The sequence below is a fragment of the Anarrhichthys ocellatus genome, unplaced genomic scaffold (genome assembly GCF_004355925.1).
Source record: "Anarrhichthys ocellatus isolate YVR2014 unplaced genomic scaffold, GSC_Weel_1.0 scaffold7, whole genome shotgun sequence".
Taxonomy (NCBI): Eukaryota; Metazoa; Chordata; class Actinopteri; order Perciformes; family Anarhichadidae; genus Anarrhichthys; species Anarrhichthys ocellatus.
The window spans coordinates 3,367,070-3,392,142 of NW_022280037.1; the positions used below are offsets into that span (position 1 = coordinate 3,367,070).

General features: G+C 42.1%; 1 protein-coding gene across 3 annotated transcripts; it reads right to left on the bottom strand.

Annotated features, from left to right (window-relative positions):
• Nucleotides 1–481: 481 nt before the first annotated feature.
• Nucleotides 482–24,531, bottom strand: tmem63c (transmembrane protein 63C). Of its 3 annotated transcripts, none has more exons than XM_031847578.1 (23): nucleotides 24,456–24,531; nucleotides 16,451–16,676; nucleotides 14,572–14,651; nucleotides 13,124–13,211; nucleotides 11,865–11,902; nucleotides 11,012–11,154; nucleotides 10,129–10,180; nucleotides 9,928–10,036; nucleotides 9,345–9,418; nucleotides 9,132–9,212; nucleotides 8,931–9,051; nucleotides 8,583–8,716; nucleotides 8,292–8,414; nucleotides 7,066–7,219; nucleotides 6,875–6,981; nucleotides 6,152–6,238; nucleotides 5,960–6,025; nucleotides 5,688–5,850; nucleotides 5,481–5,586; nucleotides 4,499–4,666; nucleotides 4,274–4,386; nucleotides 4,113–4,187; nucleotides 482–3,538 (listed from the first exon to the last, which is right to left on the bottom strand). In XM_031847578.1, the coding sequence occupies exons 2-23, from the start codon at nucleotides 16,658–16,660 to the stop codon at nucleotides 3,308–3,310; spliced, it is 2,523 nt and encodes an 840-aa protein (XP_031703438.1). In that variant the 5' UTR covers nucleotides 16,661–16,676; nucleotides 24,456–24,531; the 3' UTR covers nucleotides 482–3,307. The 3 variants fall into 3 exon arrangements, with proteins under 3 accessions (XP_031703438.1, XP_031703437.1, XP_031703439.1); XM_031847577.1 differs by lacking the exon at nucleotides 24,456–24,531 and adding an exon at nucleotides 18,966–20,525; XM_031847579.1 differs by lacking the exon at nucleotides 24,456–24,531 and adding an exon at nucleotides 16,761–16,781.
• Nucleotides 24,532–25,073: the final 542 nt, after the last annotated feature.

The window sequence follows — 25,073 nt, forward strand, 5'->3', positions numbered from 1 at the left end:
CACTGCTTCCAACACTAAGCTAACATGCACTGAATTCATTAGTGGCCTCGCCCCTCTTAAATGAGAAATCCTTTTCTGTGATTATCTTTGGAGAGACGTGATCGAAGGAATCACGGTCATCTGTGGTGCATTTTGTCAGACTTAAGAGGAATAGTTAGGCATTTTGGGAAACATGCTAATTTTCTATATTCCAGAGAGTTAGATGATAAGATTGATATTACTTCAATCTTCTCATCTAACTCACGGCAAAAAAAGACAATAACTACAATTTTCCAAATTCAAACTATTTCTTTAAATTGTCTGACGTTAATCCTAAACCAGTAATGCATGCAATATATCCTTTTGCACATGTCCTGATGGCATCATGTGCACATTCACTCTTGCACTACTGCTAACCACATGAAATGTCACTCCCTGCCTCTTAAAACCCTTCATCAGAGACCACAGTAGAGGAGAGCAATAAGGAGTTCATGGCACAAGATGAGTGGATCGAGCTGAATTCATTTTAATTTCAGATCACAGCACACTTCACTTTTGACAGATGAAAACTCATCGACAACACAGCTGACAGAGATCAATCTCAAATGCAGCCGTTCCTTTAACCTCAACCTTCTTGTAGATACAACAACCCACATTCACAGCCGGCTCACATACGGTATGAAACAAAGCACTTATGATACACACATTTCATAACCAAGAGCAAAAAACAGTGGACATGTCTGGAAAGCTAATGTACCTCCAAATAGACCTCGCGTGGCCAAGCCGACAGTATATGAACAGACATGACAGGATACAATAAAACTAGTTAAGCATGGACATTAGAGCTAAGAATATACTAATAAGTTTTATTTTGTATTTCTCAAAGGAAAGTACGTTTAATGATCTGTGAAGCCCACAGGACACACTGGTAGTTCACAGAGAGACATTTTGAGATGCTCTTTGATGTTTATTTTTCCAAATAGATTTTTCTTCATGATCCTCTGCACTGACCACTCTCGCTCTGCTGCCAGCTTTCATCTCTTTTATACAGCATGAGAAACTGCAGTTAGGTTCCATGTAAAATGTAGCAAACAGATTAAACATTATGCATAATATGCCATCAGTAAATCTGAAAACTATTTATATCACAGGCCTATGATTTTGCTGTCACTGTTAATCAAACATGGTAACATGTAAGAGAAACCCTACAAGGGAACGGCACTGGATAAAAAGATTGTATCCTCTACAGAGAGCTTGGTCATACATCTTATATGAACTAATAAAATATTGATTGAAGTCAACAAGGCACCGACGAGGACATAATACAAAACATCTTAAAGAAATGACAGAACTGCTGTGATGTAAACACACACAGTAAGATAGCTTAGTGTTGAGCTTGACGGTTCTTCACCTTGAAATTACAATAATCGCCTGCTTGTTCCGGAGCTTTCGATCATATCACATGGTGTTCATCGGCAGATGAAGTTTGCTCAGTTGTCACTGATCTGTAAACAGTCAAACATTCTATTGTTCTGGGCATCTTTAGGAGTTCTCCATGTCCAAATATGGTTTACTCCTAAAAGCTTCAGAAAGAGCAAGTAAGTGGACCTTGAGTAAAGATTGTTTTATCAACATGAATAAACTCTAAAGAATGAAAAAAAAGTCCAAAACCTGCACTAATAAAGTATAAAGTTTGAACATTTACAGTTGACCATGACCATGTTTATGAAAACTGAACAAACTAATCTGCAGTTGAAGACCATGTGGTATAGTCAAAAGCTCCAGAAAAAGACCTTTTAAGATTGTTTGGTCAACATCTTAGTGGAATCTGATGACTAACAGAATTAACTACCCATTGACTTGTCTTTGTGTTTGTTGTTGTGTTTTCATCTCTTAGATGTTTCTCCGCCCCCTTTAGTTTTCAGTCCATGCAGCATATTTCAGGCCATGCCGGGTTGTCACACGAACACTGTTCAAGGCACAGCAAGAGACATGAATCACAAACTACAATCAGTTTACATTCAGGAGAAAAAATAAACTTTCATCCCTCCACCAAAAAATAACACTTGGAAACACACAGACTGACAATGAGATTAGCACATGTGAAACTTGACCTTATGGTTAAGGATGGAAATGCATACCTCGTGTATACAACATGGTCAACATGCATGCAGAAATGTGAAATTTAAATAAAAAAATGTATAAATTCCTCTCGAGAGTTAAATATTGTTGTCTTGCAGTGAGAAGAAGTAGACACCACGCTATAGTTCTCAACATATTCTACAATTTGGGATAGAAACTTTCCTTTCTTGCAGATAATTAGACCACGAGATTTATACCACGCTCGTATGTGAAGGTGGTATCGATCTTCTCATCTAACGCTCGGCAAGAAAGTGAACTAGCATATGCAAAATGTTGAACTATTCCTTTGAAATAAATAAAAATAAAAATAAAGTTGGATCACATCAAAATCACGTCAAAATAGCATAATAAGGGAATACTCTGATTAAGACGGGAAATCCTTAAACAATCTCCAGTAAACCACAATATCAATGACACCAAAAATACTGTAGCAAAAATAGCAACGTAAATTGATAATAGTTACAACAAGCTTCAGGTACAGCCAAGCTGCTTGTGCCTCCTTGTTGAGAGTGTACATATATTACAGTACATCTCCGAGTTACATTCGGCCCTCCGTCTGTCTGCTCTCTCACTGCAGATGGCTTCACAACTAGCTGCCCTCACCCTCAGCCTCCCTGAGCTCTGCGTTCGAGGAACCAGATATCACCCGTGCCCAGACCACTCTGTCAGTCTGCCGGGGCAAGCCTGCTCACACCACCCACACTGATGGGAACTTTCACCTCCACTCATGTCCAAGTGGCACAGCATGGAGAGAGTATCTCTGATAGCAACCCAAAGGCAGTTCCACCCCAGACACTTTCATTACTTGAAACCTTTCTAACTTGCAAATGAAGTCACAGGAGAAGTTGCGATCCCTGTCATGTAGCATGTAGCATCCAATAGTTTAACTGAAATAATCTGTACATTTAGGGAAGTATCGTCTGTCGAGATTGGCGTTTTTGTCCATGAGACAAGTTCAGGAGATGTTTTAGCAAACTGCGGTCTATGTATTTATAGTGGCGTTTACATGGACCCTGCTCCTGCATTCTTTCCTCTTCAGGTTCTTCATCAAGCCCAGTCTGGTCCTAGGGTCTGAAGCAACGAAGTTAGAGTCTGAGGTCAAAAGCGAAAATGCAGCATTGCAGCATTAAGCAAGTTGTGTTCCCCAGGTGAAGGACATGTGGAATCAGCTTGGGGGAATTTGGTGTTACTGGAAGCCTACGGGGCTGTCCATGAGTGGGCTGGAGCAGTAGGGGTCTGGGGGGTCTTGGAGTTCAGTCTCATGGGTCTGGGCGTGGCCTTCCTCACACTCCTCTTCATCCGCCGCGCCGTGGCTTGAACTTTGGGAGCTGGCCATGGCACCGTAGCTGTGGTGGGCCGGGGACGGCATGGGAGTCAAAGCCAGCTCTGGCTCCAGCAGCACGGACGCCACAAACAGCTGAGGGAGGAAGATCAACATATAGTTAATGATGGTGTCACACAGTAAATCACTCAATTCACAGGGAGTACATTAGATTAAAGTATGTTTATCGTTTACCCACCCTACACTTAACTCATGCACTAACTTAAGATCTTAATTAACATATTTAGTGCGAGTGTACATATCCTGGATCCAGTCTAAAAAAAAGTGAATGGCAATTATCATAAATCCAGGTTTGGAGACATATAACCTATGCACTTTGAAGGATCGTGCAGGTGTTGGTGCATGTTTTAACTCAGCGATGGAAGAAATATGCAGATAATCTATTTATTCTTTGACAGCAAAGATTTTCTTTGGATTAATCCTCTGACATTGCTCAAAAATGCAATGCTCATAAGTGCAACACTGATCAGCAGTTGAGATCTCAGGTGTCAAAGCTTCCCACCAGCACAGTAAATGCACCAACAACAATACCCAATGTAACCTTTACACAAATAAAACTATTAAAACAAGCAAAAATACTCATATGATCCTGTAAGATATGTTGAATGGTGTACTGTCAGGCTAATAATAGAAATATGAGATATTGTACACTGGAGGCAGTGCTGGATGTTACAGTACTCCTGTCTGCATCAGTAAACGTCCCATCTGCTGGCTGATCAGACATCTGAAACAAAGAAATAGCACATTATTCATTCAGTATTAGTGCGTCTTTAGCTGAACTTAGTCTGTGTGGGTTATGGCGGAGCTGACCTGATAGCTTGTTGACTTGTCTGGTTGCTTCCTAAGGCACAAGCGAAAGAGGGAAAAGGCAATACAGGAGAGCAGGGACACTAAGGTGAAGAGGGTGATGGGATGAACTGGACCTGTGACAGTAAGGTGCAGTAAATTACAACTTCACAATGTTATATTGCACGCTCACAATACAATGACGGTTGCAGACACTGTTACAGGATAGAAATGGAAGTGATAAAGTACCTAATCTGAGCATTGAGAAGAAGAGCAGCCAGAACATGCAGAGGATGGGGGCCAGGATGACCTGGTTGATGGCTGCTCTGTGGATCCGTTGGCTGAGTTTAGTGGGAACGTATGCATAGTAGATGTTGTATCGGTCGACCATGTGCTTCAGGATCACATAGAGCAGACCTACCGTGGCAGGGAAAACACATTTAATTATTCAAAACACTAGAGCATTCTTTGGAAAATTGACGGCGGTATTGTTGATTTGGGGTGGAAAGACAGAAAACTCTGGTATGGTCCTTTAACATCATAGTGATATTTTATTTGTTGTTCTCCAAAAGTCCACCGAACCCCACACACAAGCCTTAAGGGCCTCACACACTGAATATGATGCTCAATGCAAAGTTGAATGCAATGTGTAATTCAATTATTGTGACATGGCTACAGACTGACCCGATTTAAAACAACAAAAAGGAAAATATGTCTTAAAAACAAGCAATTTACGTTTATTTTTTAGTAATTTAAGAATTTTCCCATTTAGCTTTGGCAAGTATCTTGTGTTGTTCTTTGTGTTTCCACCCAATGAGGTTCCACTCAACCAATGAGAGTATCTGCCACGGCTCTACCTCAGAAAAATAACAATATGCAGACAGCCGCTCAGGTAAAATGCACAGAACAGCAGGGTAGCGTATGAAAGGGCCTGTTCGCAAAAAATATTTGACTGCAGTGGCAAATAGAAGCTTGATGAGCTCTGGGCAGAGACAGGAGCAGAGTGGGCGTCTGGCTCGCAACTCACTGTGTCTGGGTGTCTGGGACTACAGCAGCAAATTCACACAGTCTGCATCGGACTGGCAGGCAGTGGAGGAGAGTGAGGTTACGGCATGAGGGGAGACGACGCATACACACACGAGACTAAGAGGGAAGGTGATGGGATGGTAAAGAAAGACAGAAGGTGGACAGAAGGAAGAGGTAGATGAGGATTTGTAGGTATGCTGCTCACCAAAGGGTGTAATGATGGGACACGTGATGCTGTAGGTCATACTGACTGCAAAGATACACATGGTCCAGGCATACTCCAGGCCAAACTGGAACTCATAGGCCTGGCTCTGCATATGAACAAACACAGAAAGCTGTTTAAAACAAAGCACAATCTAATGAACCTGCAATAAAAACACTGGGATAAGCTAAGAGATAAGGTTCAGCTGACCCGTTTGACATGAATGCGCTCAGCCTGGGACTTGGCAAAGCAGAGGCGGAAGGCATACACTGTCAGTGCTGGGATACGAAGCAGCTCCATAGCTGTGCCAATCAGACTGGATGTAATCACGTAGTTCACAAAGAATGCACCGTTGTCAGGAAGAAACACACACCTGCACCAAGAAAACAAAGAAGCCTGAGTGTTTGGCTGTGACCGAAATGTCTTTTTAGGGGTCGTGATACTCTTTGTACGTTTTATTTGAACAAAAAGACTTGTCTTACTGGAATTTGATCTCCTTCTCATCCAGGAAGTTGACATCGAAGAGCCATGTGAAGAACAGGTCCAGACTACAGACAGAATTAAATAAGAGCAACAAATCTAAACAATGTGTCAACTCAAAGGAATTCTGTGAAAATAAGCATAAAAGCAGAAGTAACGTTTGTTTTGTGTTATTGCATATGCTGTAAGTGTACCTGGACAGACCAAGAGAGGGCAGGATGATGACCATGAAGACCAGCAGGAAAAAACACTTGTGCATCGTTACTTGGTTCTCCCCAGATCTGAGACATTAAATGAATAACATGGGATTGTAAGAACATCATCATGCAATGCATATTTAGTTATGTAAAACTATATCTACGCAGTTCCCTTCAACATAGTAAATTCATAATGTGAAATAATGTAATGTAAAGTCAGCTGACTCGACATGTAAAGGACCGGTGGGTTCATTAGCACGAACTACGCTTTTCACTCCAGTAAACAGTTCATTTGCATTCGGTCCTTCGCACATCACGCCTGCACAACACGTTTGTGGGGGTGGTTATGTATAGAAAGGGTGCTCATTGGTGCAGCGTGAGGTCGTCTCCTTATGCACAGTAGTTCTGCTCCTCCTCCTGCTAGTCACCATGTGCCTTTCCCCTGCGCATGGTGACTACTGTGCATATCATTATCCTCACATGGAGATCTCTATGACAACCTGCCCAGAATATCAGTGCAGGGAGAGTGACAGAGAGAAGGAGGGAGGGAGTAAAAAGAGCAACAGGGTGAGAAAGAAAAAAATAATTGAGATGAGGAAAAAAAAGAAAGCAATGCTGAGAGTTGAGAGGAAGACAGGCAGCTACACATGAAGGGTCTATTTGAAGAAGGACAGGCATTTCCATTTCAGAGGAGAGAGATGGCTGATGGCTGGTGAGTACCTGGTCCAGTGGGACTCAAAGAAGGCTGAGTAGTAGACGATGAAGGGCAGGAGTACCGAAAACGCCCACAGCAGGAGGGTTGGGAAGAACTGGGTAATGACAGGGCTCTGGATTGAACAGCAAAATGATTTATTAATGAAAACGGAAGAGAGGTCAAATGTAGCATTACGGTCATACAGTTAAACTCTGACCCGCAGACTTTCTACAGGCCTCGTGACGTTGAACTTGTCCATTGTGTTGACGATGATGGCGGGAGTGGTGAGGAAGAAGAGCAGCAGGAAGAGGAGGATGTTGAGGAGGACGCATCGGAGCCACCAGCGAGATCCGCTCACTGACAGGTTTTCCCTGGTGACGGGAGAATTAATGAGCGTCAATACACAATCATCCAGCAGGACAGACTGGGCATTTACCACACTACTCTCCCCTGACAAGCCTGTACTGTATGTATTGACACAAGCCTGAAATAGCCAGCTCGGTTGCCTCTTGTATTCGAGTTGTGAGTCGTGTTTCCACTGCATTGGATTGGAGAGCGGGTTGGGAACAGCACACTTCAACGCTCGGTTTTAATGAAGGAACAAAAGTACCTGCTCAACCCCGCAGCCTGCGACTGCTCCAGTTGTCTAGTTAGTGCAGAAAACACAAACACACTGCAGCCAATCAGGCGTGAAGCACAAACACTGAGCAATACCATGTCTTTGGTTAATATCTTATACATACGCATCACTCACTTGTTATATAACTGCATTTTGTCTCCAAGATAAGAAACATGCCTTATAGCTAATTCAATCATGGATAGGGAATGAGTTTGAATTGTTTTTTGACATCTGCTACAAACGTGAAAGTATATACTGATACATCTTAATTGTTGCTGTTGGTTAATTTAATTTTCTAAAAGAACAGCACAGAGCTCAATGGGTAAAGAAATAAGAACAGTATTGTGAATGTAGATATTCAGATTTGTGTACCTCTTGTCTAAATAAATATACTCTTTTAGGTCCATCATCACAAGCTGATGTTACATTAGCAAAATTACAGCCCACGAAACATTGGTTTAAAGTCTAGCCACAATCCAGAGGTTTCCAAAGATACCAAATATGTCAAGATGAATTACAGGGAAATGTGTCTGAATGATGGGTACGACATGTAAAAGTGGATATTACACGCAAAATATGTGTCTGCATGTGTTTGATACAGTGTCCTCCCACAGTCTGTCAGTGTACCAATGCATGATGGGATAGGTTACAGCTCCCTGCAACCATGCACAGAACACGTATTTATAATGGATGGGTGGATTTATAACGAGCAACAATAGCAACAAAAGTAGTAGATGGTGTCAGTGTGAAAAATGTTGACTTTGCTAATTAAGGGAAAATAAGGTTTAAGAAACCGTGTGAGTACCGGTAATGTCAGTACTGACCAGATGATGTCACTGGGAGCAGGTGCGTAGGTGACCCCCCATTGTTGCGACTGCACCACAGTGGTGATGCTGGACTGCTGGGGTCTGCGACGGCAGCGCACACAACCGTAGTCCTTCACAATGCTGGAAGACAACACAAGATGTACAAAAAGGGATCTGCATCAGTGCTCAGTAACGTCGGCTTTTATGCCGCTTCGTGAATTTTATGGTTGCTCCCAGATGTGACGGGGGTTTATGCGAGGAGAGGACCTGACAAACATAAACCCTGATGTCATACTGTTGTTTACTCACACAGCAGTCATCCTCTCATCGCGAAAAGTCACAAAGGCAATGCCGAGCCTCTTCATGGAGATGCGGTTCTTCTCAGCATTAAACTCGTCTGTCCTCTTTTCTTCTAACTCGCTGTAATACTGTTCTGCATCCACCTGCAGATAAAAGTTGGAGCACACATCACTCGCTGCCTCTTTCATTCTCAGAAAGATCTTCAGATTTACAGTGGCAGGATATCTTGTTGCTGCGCGTTCCTATTTCTGGATTGCAGTGCCATCCAGTGGAAACATACTTTCTGTGCAGCACAACTGAGCTACAGGTATATACAGGCAGTCGCCTACTAATCCCAATTATGCTGATAAAAAGTACCTTTTCAAAGCCACAGATGTCGCAGCAGAATATCTGAGCACATGGATGGGTCTTGATCATGATCTTCCCATCCTTTTGGGCCTTTGTGGCAAAATACAGCCTCCCTTTCATTGCCTTGCGTCTGCAAAACACAGCATCCTCAGACAAGAGCCTCACACTGATCCCCAACTGTGTTGGTCCAATCTGGAGCAGCTACTGTACCTCTCCAAGTCCAGCCTCATCAGGTTGTGGACATCAAAGCAGAATCGGATGTCGGTGACAGTGCAGCTGGGGTAGGCCTCACTAGTGAATGGAGCAAAAGGAGTTAATCGTGATGAATGTGATGAGATTGTGCAGGTACAATGGTTTTGTGACATTAATTAAACAAAAGGAGAGGATTTAACTTAACAATGAAAAAGATAAGAAAACGTGTACTGGAAGTGTTTGGTGATGAGTCCTGGGTCAGAGATCTCTCTCGGTACGGAGCTAATCATCAGTGTCCTGGCTACCTGAAACACATAACGTAATCATCACGAGAAGTCGATACAATAAGCTGATAAAAAAAAAATCGGCACCTTATTAAGAGGTATCAGCCATGCTAGTGCCGTGGTTCTATAGATGGCAATTCCGGTCTGTTTGTTTACTACGTTCAGACAAGAATATCTCAACTACTACATGAACAGAGTTAGTGCACACATTCACTGTCACTAGAGGATGAATCCTAATGACTTTGACGATCCTCTGACTTTTCATGAAATGTGAAACACACGTTCATGTTCCCCTCAGGATGAATTGTAACCACTTAGTTGACCCATTCACTTTTCATTTATTGCAACCATCACAATCTAGTTTATGAGCTAATGACCTTCCATCCAGCCTCAGCTGTATTTTTTGTTTAGCCCTAATTAGCATGCTGACACGCTAGACTAGAGAAATTGACTGAATGAAATGGATATTGTTGCAGTATAAAAATGTCCAGGCCTAAATGTTTAAACAGTATGATGTGATGGTGTCAGACCTTCTCATCTTCTCGGTACTCCAGCCGTATCAGGTGGTGAGCCATACACAGCAACGTGATGATGAAGTAGACCAGAGCCAAGATGCTGTGGAGCCACAGAAAGCTGTCCCTACGAGGCACAACAAGTGTTTAAACTAATATAGATATGGTTTCTGCGCTATTTCATGAGATGTGATGTCATTCATAAAATGTAAGACTTACTTTGCACTAACATTAGCCAGTGTTGTTCTCCCAAAGTTTTCAGGACTGTCTCCTGTAGAGATAATGAAACATGACAGAGAGCTAGACATTTTAATTTTCTCACGACTAAAAGGAAACCCCTCCTCTTTTGTCTGTAGGCAACAATGAAGCAACGTCACTATTCAGAAAAAAACCTTCCCATCTAACTTAATGATATCTTTCTCATCTCAATGACATTTCACCCAACATTCAAACATCGCGGTCATGCCTAACTCTGGTGTTTTAATTCGGGCACTCTTTGTTTGCTGTTACCATGGCATCCTGACATCGGGTGTTGGTTTATTTAATGGCTTTGGTGACACATTGGTTCATCACATGATAGCCAGCAGTAATAAAAGAAAGTGTCTGTGGACAGCCCAGCTCCTCGTAGACCCCTTTAATGACTCCTGCCTTCACCCTGTTATGGAATGGCTTACTCAACACTTTCTACAAAATAAGCACACAGCTGCCAAAAGGCATTTTTGCTGCTAGTTAGCAGCTAATTTGCTGCACGATCCCACCCTTCACACCTACATGAGTATGTTAAGAGGATATGAAGCACTTTCTATTCCTATAATCCGAGGCTTGACGCTATAAACTCCCATTTGATGAAAGGCAGCCTTTGTGTATATAAATAGTAGACCTATAGTTTCACTTCATAATCTTGTTTTACGAGTCATTTTAAGTTAAAATTACCTTTTGAGTTGATTGTAGCTTTGATCTAATTTCATGTATGCAATATACTTTTGTATAAACTCAGCTTCTCTCCCTGCGAGATGCCTCATACGACTCTCCTGAGGTTAAGGATATCCCTTGGCTTTTCAAATAGTAGGCCCACTGGACCATCATCTAAAGATAAACATACCCAGGAGGTTCCCAGAAAAGTTGACCGGCAGGATTATGGCCAAAGACAGCAGGCAAACCACTGTCATGAGCAGGATGATGTGGCGCTGGAAGGACAGGTATGTGACGGCATCAATGCCGCATTTGCTACGGATCTCGTCATCCCTGCAGAAACAGAGAGATGGGAAACTTTCAGAATCCCTGAATCACATATCCAATAGATCCCAAACGCTGTGTGCCACATGGCAAAAAGAGAGATTGTTCTTGAGGCGTCAATAATAGAACTTCCACACATGCACATGTGATGGGACACAGAGCTCTGCAATCTCAATCTGAATATGTCTGCAGCTCTGTCTATTGCCAGGACCCATCATGATTAAAACTGTGGCACCACTACTTTGGTGCCAGAAGCTGTGGTTGCCCGGCGGGAGGTTCAGGAAACCCAGTGTCACAAAATAGAGCAAAAAGAAAAGCATGAAAAAAATTAAATGCAGAAAAGAGGGACACGCTGGTCACATGGCGGCCCACACATTGCGAACTCTCAGGGTGGGTTTGCACTTTCCTACGGTGAGCCACTGGCACGGGAGCTAAAAACAGAAGCACCCAAACGCCACCATAATACCATAATACTATGGATATTTTCTAGTTGTGTGTAGTCAGACTGGAGCGAGAGCAAATATTCAACGGGAAACCACGGCACCGGCGGTCGCATGAGCCCAGACTCGTTTGTTTTTGCTGCTAAATGACATATAACAAGAGACTTTACATTTGCCGTCTGACATCAGCTTTGAAGCCAGAGGGCCAATAAAAGGATGGAAGCTAAGATGAGAGAAGTTGCAAAAATAATTACAAGGGCAACTGCTTTGTGTACTTACTTCATATGGCAAAGTGATGACAGCCACGAGCAGAAGCCCTGGAAAGAGAAGAGTATCGTAAAACATCCCATGGATTAGATATTAAAGATAATAGATGACATATGTATACAATTCTGTGCACACCACATCTGGCTGCTTGCAAGCATCCACTATTTGCATAGTAATAAGGTCTGCAGAGTGACACAGAGGGGGAGATTTAATAGGTCTAGCCTGGAGCAGTAACCACTTTACTGCAGCCTCAGCTTTGAGTAGGAAAAGGGCGATGACTCCAGTCTGACTCTTTGTCTTAAACATGCAGGGAGTGACCTCAGTCTATCACACAGGTGTCATGGAGTCACACAGTCCAGATGAGTAATGAGTCAAACTTTCCTCTTACAACAGTTGACGCAATGCCATCTTAGACAAGTGGACTTATTTGTAAAAGTGCAGTAGGCTGCATTTTTAGACATCAAGATATCATTGCTAAGTTAACTGTGACACCACGTCATAATTACTGTAAATAAAAGAGAACAGTCTATCATCAGTGGTATTGTTGATGATAGTGATGTTTCTGCATTTCCCACAATGCCTACTGTTTTATATTTTGTGCACAGAGAACTAGAGTCTGTCAGTCTGTCAGTCTCCTCAAATGCTATGTACGCCTGTTCACACATCCGGCAGACAAGGAGCAACATTAGCATTCATTCAGCATTGTGTTTGTGCCCATCCGACTACTCAAAGTCCAACATTCACTCTCCTTTTAGCTCTAGTCTCAACCAATCAAATATGTACTCCTGCTAAATGCTCCACTGCAGGTTGCTAACTGTGAGAGTGGAGCTTGAGCGCTGTGAAACCACAACAATGGGCTACAAGATAGTACGAACGCTCCATAGACCTAAAAGAATCTGCAGAGTTGGATAATCATTCTCTGTTGCCTCATCTCTGTCTGTAACCTCTTTCCCATTAGATTTAGTTATTTAATACGTTGTTAATGAAAACATACGACTACGTGCAGCTTTAAAGTAAGGCAGCAGAACCACATGGGACCAATGCAGGTTTCATCACACAGAATAGACAAATATTTTACGAGGTAAGAAATGCAATCAATATTTTGTTCGACCTTTAGGACACATGAAATGTGTTTAGTTGAGAGAGGCGTCATCTGGGTGTTTGCATAGGGTGAAGGATACCTTTAAATGATCTGAAAATGCTGTTAAGGGGTTCCTTGTTGCTTTTAGGAGTTAGGAGTAAACTCTACACCAAACACAACAAAACCTCACCATGTCCTTGGTCTCAGAGTCGGAGGGGCTGGACTCTGACGGAGACTTCTCTTTCTCACTTGGTTCTCCATAAAACAGGGATGTGAGACTGAAAAGACGAGCAAAGAAATAACAATATTGTCATTTTGATCGTGGCCTGACACGACCTTATCAATGCATCCAATATGTAATATGTCAGTACTGTAACAGTAAAGACGTAATGTAACTGCTCCAGACGGTCCCGCAGTCCCAAACTGTATACATAAAGAAGACATGGAACACATTCAGAATGGTCGAATCTAATAAAGCCAGTGTGATGATTGAATTTGTGGATATTGCTCTCTGGGCCGTACCACTGACAGTTCAACATTGTGTCAAATTAAGCAGCATAATTTAATCAGTGCGAGAGAGGGCCGCTTGGCCAAACACAGATGCTGCTCGCCCTTGGGTGTTATGAAGCCGCTGCCGGTCATGCAGAAGTAAGCAAGCCCGTACTTCACTAAAGAGGCGACTCGGGTCAAGCAGAAGAAAACTGCTGCAGACTCGCGCAGGCGGCTGGATGGTCATTGACTCATTTTGTATCCTTAAAAGGTATATGATAATTGATTACTTGTTTAAAGGGTAAGCCTGCTGATATTCTTTCGTTTTCTTACCATCAGCAAATCTAATGAAAACGCCCAAAACAACAGTGAACCATATCCTAGCCTAAGAGGCATCGTCTGGGTAGCCAATGGTTAGTCTTATGCATGTTAATTCACAGTTGAAAATGGTTCCATACATAAGCATTATTTGAGTAACATTTGCTAAAAAACTACAATGCCTTTTATAGAAAACCTGTTTACAGATTTACCTTTACTAGGAACTAGTGGACTTTGAGTGCCACAGACAGGGTAAAAAAGTATTGAGAGACAGATTACAGATACATTGTTTGTAGTGATCCTTTCGTGGGTTTTGTTGACAATGAGAAAGATACAGAATAACGAATAACGCCAGCCTTATAGCCTTGTCCTTTACGTTTTTTATCAAGGTGAATTTGCCAAACATTGGCTGGTTCAAGCCTCTAAAATGTGAGGATTTGCTGCTTTTCTTTATTCTATATTGCTGTAATTATTAGTTGTAGCCCTAATTTTAAAAGAGTAAAAAGACCATTTATCCAACCACTCTCTTACATATACTCTGTATGTGTATGTCTGATCTGGGTTAACATTTTATTTTCACTGTTAATACAAAATACATGAACACATCGCCACATTTGCATTCATCACTAAAATAACAACAAATGATTATTAGAAGCAAAGGCAGAGTAGCTCTTTGCAGTACTTTGCCTCCTACGCAGTACCATTACTACTCAGCAGAGGGAGCTGGAGGCCTCACGGTCAGGACTCAGGAGATGTTCCACAGAAAATCTTAAAATGTTGCACTGGCTCACAAACCAGAAGTGTACCAGCTGTTACGCGTGATGGATTCACCTGTCATTCTCCATCAGCAGAGCCAGGCGGCCATAGTCCCATGCAGCCTTCCTCAGACAGGAGAAGATGAGCAACAGGAACTAGAACACAGAACCAGAACATGAGTGCGTGAAGCTGCTGAGAATCTGATTTACACAATCGCACACACACACTCATCTGCTCTGGGCCTTATCCAAAACCTTTCCATGCTGCACGTTCATAAGGAGCCTACACATAATAGACAGGTTCAAAATGCAGCAGCAATAATGAGCCGTCGTCTTTCTTTAGAGTGGTACGTGGTTGTCTTGGAAACTACCAGAGACAGGTGAGCATGCACACACGAACACATGCTACAGCCAAATGAGTGTGGTCAATAGCAAGAATAAATATTAATAGCCTCTATTCAGCCATAAATGGAGAGCTAAAGTGTAGCATCACAATGAAGTAAAAAAGAAAAGAAGCCTGTTCAATGATATATTATAGTACCCAATAGTGAATCCATGCTTAACAACTCTGGTTGAATATAAAGAGCTGAACTGGGCTATGATGGATGAATGTTGAAAAATACAAAACAGATCATTAAACCATTAATTTATTTGAGTTTAAAAGACATTTGGTTTCGTGGACAAGGACGACAGCAATGTTAATAAGAAAAAAGCCCCCATTAAGGATTCATTCTTTAGTGATCTAGAGCCACGCAGAGACAATCAAGGCAGCCTTGACTGAGGCTTGTAGCTGAATAATGAGTGCATGTTCACATTAACAGTCAGGGTCCAAACTCCTTCTTTGAATAAAAATCCCTCCATTATCTCGCTCTTTTCCCAGTGTCTGTCTCCTCCCTGTTGTTTTGGTTTGTTTGGTCTCGATGCGTGGGCATGCTCTCCTTCAGTCCCACAGATGATTCATTATTATTCTGTATGATGATAGAATTAATGCAGAGGCGTCCTCCCGTCACCTGGGGTGGGGATGCACGCTTTGACTCATGCTTGTCATTAAGAGACAGCAGTCAACCCTCTGTGTTGTCTTGACAACTAGGCAGCGATAAAATGAGCCAATTAAAACACGGAGGTGGCAGATTGAGAGTGACATCAGTGCAGAGATTAAGCTTGACAAGGCCTGACAATATGCAATTATGTTCGTAAACAGTGTACACACTGTATTATGCTATGTGAGGGGAAAATTCATTGCAGATTTAATGCAGTTTGATATCTATGACATGCACATAATGTGTGCATTTGTGTGTGTGTGTGTGTGTGTGTGTGTGTGTGTGTGTGTGTACTTGTGCATCACAACGAGATCCAAATGCCTTGATGTAAAAAAAGTGATCCAATCCATTTTGCAAGGCAATGGCAACGCTCACACCTATAGGAGCAGCATAAAGTCTCAAAGTTTACCTAACCACATCTCGTTATCTGTCGAGGGAATGCAACACATTTATAAATGTCATATTCAATTTCATATGGAGGAAACCCATGCAGGGGATGAAGTGCGTGAAAACCTCCAGAAAGAAAGGCCCCAGCTGTGTGACCCCAGGGGCTTGTTTTTGTGTGGTGACAGTGCGAATCACTTCACCAACTAGGACTGTATATGACACTTGCGATACTAAAGTCCCAGTTTACATTTTTAGTTTGTTTGCTTATCATAATTGAAGATAGACTAGTGAAGGGGTTCTAAAGTGATAGCGGAAAGCAAGATGGGCCTGGGTTCGATCCCGGGCTAGCCGGCCTGTCTGTGTGGAGTAAATTGGCCGTAGGAGTGAATGTGAGCATGAATGGTTGTCTGTCTTTATGCGTCCTGTGATAGTCTGGCGATCTGTCCAGGGTGTACCTTGCCTTCGCCCAATATCAGCTGCGATAAGTGGTTAAATATAATGGATGGGTGGGTGGGTGTGAGTCAGTACCATCCATAGCACGGCATTGATGGCGAGGACCGTGGGCACTCCTCCAAACGGCAGACCCTGGAGGACGCTGCTGCGGGAGTGCGAGCGGTAGCATCTGTCCGCAGTGCTGTTTTCTTCCCCAAAAGAATCCAGGAAGCTGAGAACATCCAGCGCCACAGCTGTCCCCTCCACAGGGGAAGCTTTTGTCACTAACAGCTCAGAGTGCGCCATCAGCACTGGACCATACCTGAAGAAAAGATGAAAGAAAGTGGTCATTAGCCAAGCTGTTAGATTTACTGTTCTCTCTCTCTCTTTAAGCCTTGATACACACCTGTTGAAGCTCCCAGATGATTGGGCTTTACACTCTGTGATTCATAATGTAATCACATTGGGTTAATTGATAATTACGACAATGTCTGTAATAATGCAATGATTGTTTGTTGAGATTGAAGTGACACTTTTGCTTTACCTTTTGCTAAGCTGCTGCGGCTAGTTTATCTAACCTACTGTTTAGCATTTAGCTAAAACACTAAGCTACTTCTACTTAGCATAAGAGGAGGAAAGCAGCAAAAAATAACAATGTTGTTTAAAGTTTGCCGGCCCGGCTGGGTCAACAAAGCAAGGAGAAGCTCTGGTTACATCACACAGAGGGAGAGTGACTTAATTCTCTGCTGAGACATTATATCCACTATATCTTTACAAATATAAAGCTGTTTAATGCTATATTAATGGCCTGATTTCAGAATATTGCACCTTTAACATACAATTGTTGTGACTCATTTTTCTCAGACAAGTACCTGCCACTCACTAAGTGCAGTATTGATAGCATTTGCAAGGATCAGTCTAATGACCATCACAGTCCATTAGCTGCTATTGACCACCGTGTCCGTTTCTTTATCTGACAAATGGAAGTGGAGACCTCACATGAAAGCGACATGCTGATTGGATGACACTGCAGGATCTGTGAAAAACCCCAATATGTGTCAGGAAGATGCCCATTTAACCATTTAACCACGTAGGCAAAAGCATATTTCTGTTGTGAGAACTCAGTTTAACAGTACAAGAGTAAAAGCTTAAACTGTTTACTCCACTGCAATTTTAAACAGCTTGTTGAGGATTGGCAGTTTAATGCGTATCCCCTTGTCTACAGAGGCATGTGCAGAATATGATCATTCACTGCCATGGCCACAGAATGGACGCCTGAACCATCTGTCCTCCAGCAGCACACACTCTTCACACGTTCGATCGATACACTCCAGAGTCCCAGCTGCTCGGCTTGTGTACACTCCTCACCGAATAAACAGTCGGAGGAAATGGAGCAGCAACAGAGTGCTGATAAAGCTTTGCATCAATACAGCGAGTGAAAGACATCAATCATCGGATTTCATGGGAAAAGAAGTAAGACTCCATGATATTTTGAGAGACTGCTGTGACAGGAAACACGGTAGTAAACAAACCGTGTGCTACGCAGCAGTAAATGGCAGCCAAAGCTGCATCACAACCCTCCGCCGTCCAACTTTCACAAGAGATGTGAGGTAATACGAGATTGAAGTGAAAAAAGCTAGAGGAAGCTAAAGGCCTCCAAACTGGCACACATTGCTGATCCCAATGTGTGATTTATCACCGCGCCAATGATGTCACTTCCTGAGAAGTCTTGTGAGGCATTTACCAAACGGCACTTATTGAAGCCACAGCAGGATGTCTGGTGTAGGAGGGCGAGCTGATCAATGGCAGTGCTGCTGGACTTCTGTACATCACACTGTCAGAGAGGTCTGGAGATTTAGTTTAAAAATAAAACCCAGTAATCTTTTTGCAGCTCTTTCTGCACCGTTGTAGTCTCTTATACTTTCTTTTGTGAAACTGTATAGCTTGCAGTCAATATTCAGATGCTGTCAGCATCTAAGCCTCCCTGTGGAGACAACTGGGGAGGAGATCTCCTGAGGATGGACCACAAAGCAAATCCATAATGTACACACACATGCAGTCTGCAGTGCTGTGTTTCCACAGAAGCTGAGGTTTCACGCTTTCTCTCTCTGCCAATAAATAAGCCAGCGATATGCACAAAAAGATTATTTTACATTTAATTCACTGGATCGTTAATATCTTACAGTAATTAAATGATGTTCTGTCACATTTTCAAATAAATTGATTGAGTGCTTTACAGGAGATGTTGAAGTCGTGGGATCAATACAACAATAAATCAAGTAAAGTAGTTTTTATTTAGATAAAAGGCGTTGCTTGTGATAACACTATGGTGATACTGTTTGCAGCATTTGCCTGTTCTGTGATTAATTCAATCGTCATGTTGAAAAGCCAAAAATGGAAAGCTGCAGGAATAAGTAAACTGTTCTGTGCCTATCATTATACTACTGTGATGAGCTAATGGCAGCAAACAAATCAAAGAGGAATTGTGTGAACTGTGACATACAGCAACAGGAGCTGAATCAAACAGAATTGATGCCTTAAATGGAAGAAAATACAACTAGCTGTAAACTGGAGCTCTGACAAAATTTGACATGCAGAAGCGTAAACAGACCTTCATCGTCTCATTGCTGTTCTTCCTCCTGCATCAGACGAGTCATTCACTTTGAGCGCTGCTCGCTGCTGATGCTAACAGTTAAACTCTTCCTCTCCACCTCCAGAACAGAGCAGGATGCTGAAGGATACAGGCTGGCTGTGGTGTGGTTTCACACAACATTTGGACAAACGTCACAGCATGACTCGGCAGTTTAACAACAAGACTCCGTGGATAATATTTCTGTCTCACCCATCGTATATAAACACACAAACATGCTCACAGTTATCCCATGGTATCCATTTCGTCTCAAGCTTATTGAACTCTGCAAATCGGAAGTCTTTCTAATCCTTTCCCTCTGCTCATTTCTCTCCTCCTCATCCCTGACTCAAGCTTCCAAGCCAACGCAGCAGATTACAAAATGATGTTTGGCTTGGTTGGCAGCAGCGTTGTGCCTCCCGCTGGCAGCACGAGTGAAATCTCTCCTCTGTGCTCAGTTAGACTATTACGATCACAGATGCTGAAGTCAGTACAGGAGCTGCGAGCTGGTGATGAAATAACTGAGTTTTGAGTCAGAGAAGCAGAAAAAGAGAGCAAAAAGCTAGCTCAGGTCAGCTAATCAGCTCATTGTGCCAGAAAAAACAGCTGAGGTATCTGTGTATGTGTGTGTGTGTGTGTGTGTGTGTGTGTGTGTGTGTGTGTGTGTGTGTGAGAGAGAGGATGCCATCCTTGACGTTTTACAGACAAAAAGTCAGAAGGTTGATAACTCGCAATAAACCCTGATTCAATCCAGATATATTTCATCACTCCCTCCCTCATATTGATTAAATCAGCTTCTGCTGTAGCCTTACTGTAAATTGTTTAAAAGCATCATTATTTGGGTGGTGTCACTAACTGAAACTACTTGTCACCAGCTTAACACATAAAGAGAAAGAAACAGACTACTAGAGTCTACAGCTACCAGTTCTGTGAGGTTGCACTTTGGCACAGACTCTGAGCAAAATGACAACATGCTGACAATGACAATAAAAAAAGTTGCTGATCTCCAGCAGGTCTAATATGTAAGATGGTCACCATCTCAATTTAGCATTCCAACAAAAGCAAATTAGTACTATGTATACAAAATACGGCTGGGGATGATGGGAATGTCATTCGTTTTGAAGGTATTTAGTCCTATTTAATTTTGACCTGATAATGGCGCTAAATTAATTAATAAATTAAGTTATTAAAATGTGGATATAAATGTCTGTACCATATTCTGACCATCCATCTGGTGGTTTTTGAGACATTTAACTAAAAACCACAAAAAGTGAACCTCATGGCGGTGCTACAGGATTCATCATCTTGGCACCATGGACTTCTGTAACCGTGTCATTAAAAAATAGCAGCTGGTGCTCAAGAAAAAGACAGGGAGTTGCCGAAGTCAGTGAAATCGATCCTCTGGGGTATTACTGTACAAAAAATTCATGACATTGCATTCAATAGTTATTGAGATATTTCAGTCTATAGACCAAAGTGCTGGACTGACCGACATTGCCCTTCATGGCTTAAAACACTGGGGAAACAGAGGAGGATGGTATGTTGGGACTACAGATGAAAAATAGCCTTTTGGCTAACTCTGGCGCATTTTGCAGAAATGTTTTATTAATGTGCACTGTCCCGTATCAAATAAACCAATAAATTATGTGTGTTGGCATCCACTACTCACATGTATTATCCTTTAAATCACTTTACCAGACCCCTCAAGTGCTCTGTCATGCTGAAATCAGAAGCTGAATCTATGTTTCCATAAACAAATGAAAACTCGTTACATCCAAACATGTCTTACAGGGGTTGGGTGCTGTTCCCAGCTGCACCAGAACCTAATAATCACCATAAAGCATTTGGTGGACAGCCCCCCGGAAGAGCTTTCTCTCTCATCATCAAACATTCAGTTGCACCAAGATTCATTGCCTGCCTGAGGGAATGAGAGAAATTACCCTGTTTTGTCAGAGAGATGAACCATAAATAAAATGTGAAGTTGTGCTGACTTCTAAACCTCTGCACCGTATCAACTGTCAGCTACTGTGAGATAAGACTACCTCCAAGGAGAACCCGCAATCACCATAAATAAAAGAGTAACGGTTTCAGAGCTGTTGTTCTCTCCTTGACTGCAGCCTTGTTGAACATGCAGTTTTCCCATGCCACGATACCTGCATGGCAGTGAGAGGTTTGACGTTTCTCCTGTCAACAGCTTCATCTCAAAGGCTCAGAGCCGGTAAATTATTCATGAGCGATTGTTAGCTGTGCTCTGCATGTTAATCTAAAACTGGGCCGCTGATTATGGAAATCCTGGTGTTTAAAAGGGTATTCTGTAGAAACAATCCTTCTCTAATGAACTGTGAACAAGCCAATACAACACGAGTCATGACATGAGATGACACATTGTGGAAGCAGATCTATTACAGTATCACTTGCAGTATGCTGAGAGGCATGGGAGCATACTAAGAAGGCAACAGTGGGTAGACAAAATAATGTAAACACTTCTTGACTTGAAGAATGTCGGCTTTAAAGATGTCTTGTCACACCAGAGTTGACGGCGTATTTGCTGTGATGAGACCAGCTTATCAATGCTCCCATTCACTGTACATGAACTACACGGCAAGCAGGGACACCTGAACATTACATCTCATTATATAGCTCTGATCACTAATACGTTGCCTCCACTCTTCTGGGAAGGCTTTCTGATACAGGTATTTGCACCTTTGCCACAAACACACCAGTGAGTGAAAATTTTGCTTGAAATATAATTCTATGCCGTAGCATCAAGACTTATTTTCCCTGAATTGACACTGAGGAGCCCGAACCATGAATATGAGCCCCAGTTTGTGGACAGAAACGTCCACATGCTTTTTTTTTTATAGAGCATCTTCTTCTATAGTGTATCTTCTGTAGTTTGTTGGGACATTTTAATGGGGATGCCATGTGTGTGTGCATCTTATTTTCAACTCTACAGGAGCTACAGGCCCCTGCTGTGATGGTTTTAGTTGGAGGGTGGTGTTGGGGGGTGTGGATGGGCAACCCTCATCAGACTTAGCCTGAGGGGGGAGAGGGGGCGGAGGTAATCACAATCTGCTCACCACCTGCTCAGCGGAAGAGGGAGGAGTCTTTACTCTTTTCATACCTCACTCTCTCTATCACACAACACACAAACACAGATCACCGAGGTGTGTCTGCACAGGGCTCACAGATTTTGCAGCATCCCCCAACCAGCCTCTTTCTGAAGGCTGAATGAGCCATAGCATGACTGGAGTGATGACTGCACACACGGGCGGTGATCAACAAACCAAACACCTGCTTCCTGTCTGGCTGCACATGCTCAGTAGGCCCCCAGGGGAGCGCTGTCTGTCTGCACTTCAGTACAACATGTGTCCTGGATGAACCCGACTCATAACAAATAACCACAGAACAATCTGTTTTCTCTGCAACTCAGAGCTTCTTGAGGATTCCACCCACAGCCTCTTATACTGCTGAAGCTGATCAAAGGGCCTGAGAGACCTGAGAGTCTAAATTACCTTCACTCCCACATCTACAAAAACTGCTCATTTTAACAGATGCCTTCAGATAGATGCCTACTTTTGGTGGGCATTTCAAACATATTTAAAAGGAGTACACTACAAATCAAAATAAGCAAAACCACCAGTGTCATCATGTATAAATAACATCTTGATCTGGATCACAGCCAACCAGAAGAGTGCTCATATCACAACATCTAATACATACAGGATATCTATTGCTACAAAAAGAGGTCCTGGTATATCAGATGGGACAACTTGTCTTCATATAGTCAGCATAACATGTGTGACAAGTGAGAGGACAAGATAGTGTGACATCTGTGAATATCTTATGTTCCATGCTTATTGGTGTTTTTATTGTTTGTTTATTCTGTGCAACTGGAGCTGTCTACCTGCTCAAGGTGCTAAATAAACACAGACAGAAACAAACCAACCAAAATAAAGAAAATCCATGGCGAGAGGCTTACGCATGATTCTCTCATACGGTGCCACGGTCTATCATCAGCCTGTTCAGCAGTTGTACAGGTAATCCATCTCTACTGCAATCTCAGTTTAGTTTATCCTAATAATCGAAGATGATCAGCATTCATTTGCTCTCTAATCTTGGAAAATGTACTATGCACTCTCATTCTCTGTGGATCTCATTTTAAAGTGATAGCGCACTGAAAATCTTTTCATTATTAAACACTCAATATAAGTGAACTCCTGCACACTATCAACACTTCATTCTGGTAGAAGACTTTTTAAAGGCATTACAATTTGGAAAAAATAGTATACTTAAGCCTCAGAGTGAACAAGACAATCAAAAGGAGTCAAGCCACAAACACCTGAGTCAATTCCACTTTCAATAAAATACTAACATTTAATATTATGCAGGGGTTTAGGGAGGGTTATTAAAGATGCACCACTTGTTTGATTAAAAGGGTGTGGTAAAACAAGTTGTAGGAACAGTTCCAATATATTCCAATGGTGACCAGTTTTCAAAAACTACCATTTTCATTAATGACTTTCCCTGAAATCCTTCTTGAAATGTCTTGTCCTTAAAAGCACAACATCTCTATTCATGACAATTCATAAGCCTGGAACATGACAGATCTCTCTGATTAATAAACAACTGACATCTTCGATTTCATTTAACCTCCAATCTGATGAGCTGTTTGTTTACGGACCTCATTGAAATACAATTAGGTACCTTAAATCACTTTTCACCCTTTTCCACATGCATGAAATATTTTTTTTCAAACGCTTTCAAATGCTATGCACGGATGACCCGCTAAAATGTCAAAAACCCATTAGAAATCTGACATTTCAAAGGCCACTTCCCTTCACCACAGTCAGGTGTAAATCCTTTTAGTGTAAATCCAACAGAAAAACAGCAACAACAACAGGCTACAGCAGAGAGAGAGAGAATAAACAGAGAGAGAGAGAGAGAGAGAGAGAGAGAGAGAGAGAGAGAGAGAATAAAGCATGGTCACAGCATGGCTGTAACCCTAAAGATTTCTTATGCACTATTATTACTATTATTACAGTTGGGAGTTAAGGTTGCTCATTAACGGTCTCCCACCCATTTTACTCAATTAGGAACAATAGATGTAGAGCGAAGATCTGTTTTGGGTGTAATAGCCTGACACGTTGGCAGAAACATCTTCATCCCGAATAACCAATAACAACACGGTGCTATAGTGCAGGGAGCCTTTGGACGTTTAGACTCAATTCTGACATCGTATTGTCATAACTGAAAGAAAATGTGCCTCTCTCTCTCTCTACAATCAGACACATTTCGGCGACTGTGTTGGCCCGCTTACTGCGGCACTCACAACAGTCTGCACTCCTTCCTCCTCCTCCAGCTCTGTAACTTGATGGAAACGATTGAACGATTAAACCCTTCCAGTCCACGTTTAGATCACCACACGGATACATTACTTTTTTTTTTTTTTTTTTAAATCACATCGCTCACCTCAGAAAGCTTCCGGATCGCTGGTGTCTGGTGTTGATGGGTGCTGCTTTGTTTTTTTTCCTCCAACACCAAGAAACAAGAGAAACTCCCACCTACTCAGGGGCCGTCTGACAATTAAACACCTGCCTTGAAGGCTGCTAAGGGAGCGTCAAGTAAACACCTATAGATTGTTGTCGTCTCTATTTTTAGGATATACTATATAATTATTAGTTATCATTATACAACCATTTTGCTGATGTAATTATTGTTATATCTCTAAAGCTAAACGATACCAGCAGAATAACTGAGACAACACAAGGTAAGTAAAATATAATACATCTATATCCCTAATGTGACAGCACTCTAAAAGGTAATATAATTGAGGATGCATTGCCACCTACTCGAAAAAAAATGTTCATGCATTGTGTCAACCTTTTAGCCCTATTAGCCCAGACAGACCAAACAAATCTATTTTCTAACCCACCTTGCCTTAACTTTAGAGTTCATGAGCCAACTAAAAGCAACAGCAAATGCATGGATAATAATATCAACATAATAACTAAAAGTACAGCACTCATATAGACCTAAGTATTATCAAATGTAAGCTACATTTATTAAAAGTATTTTAAGGATATTTTG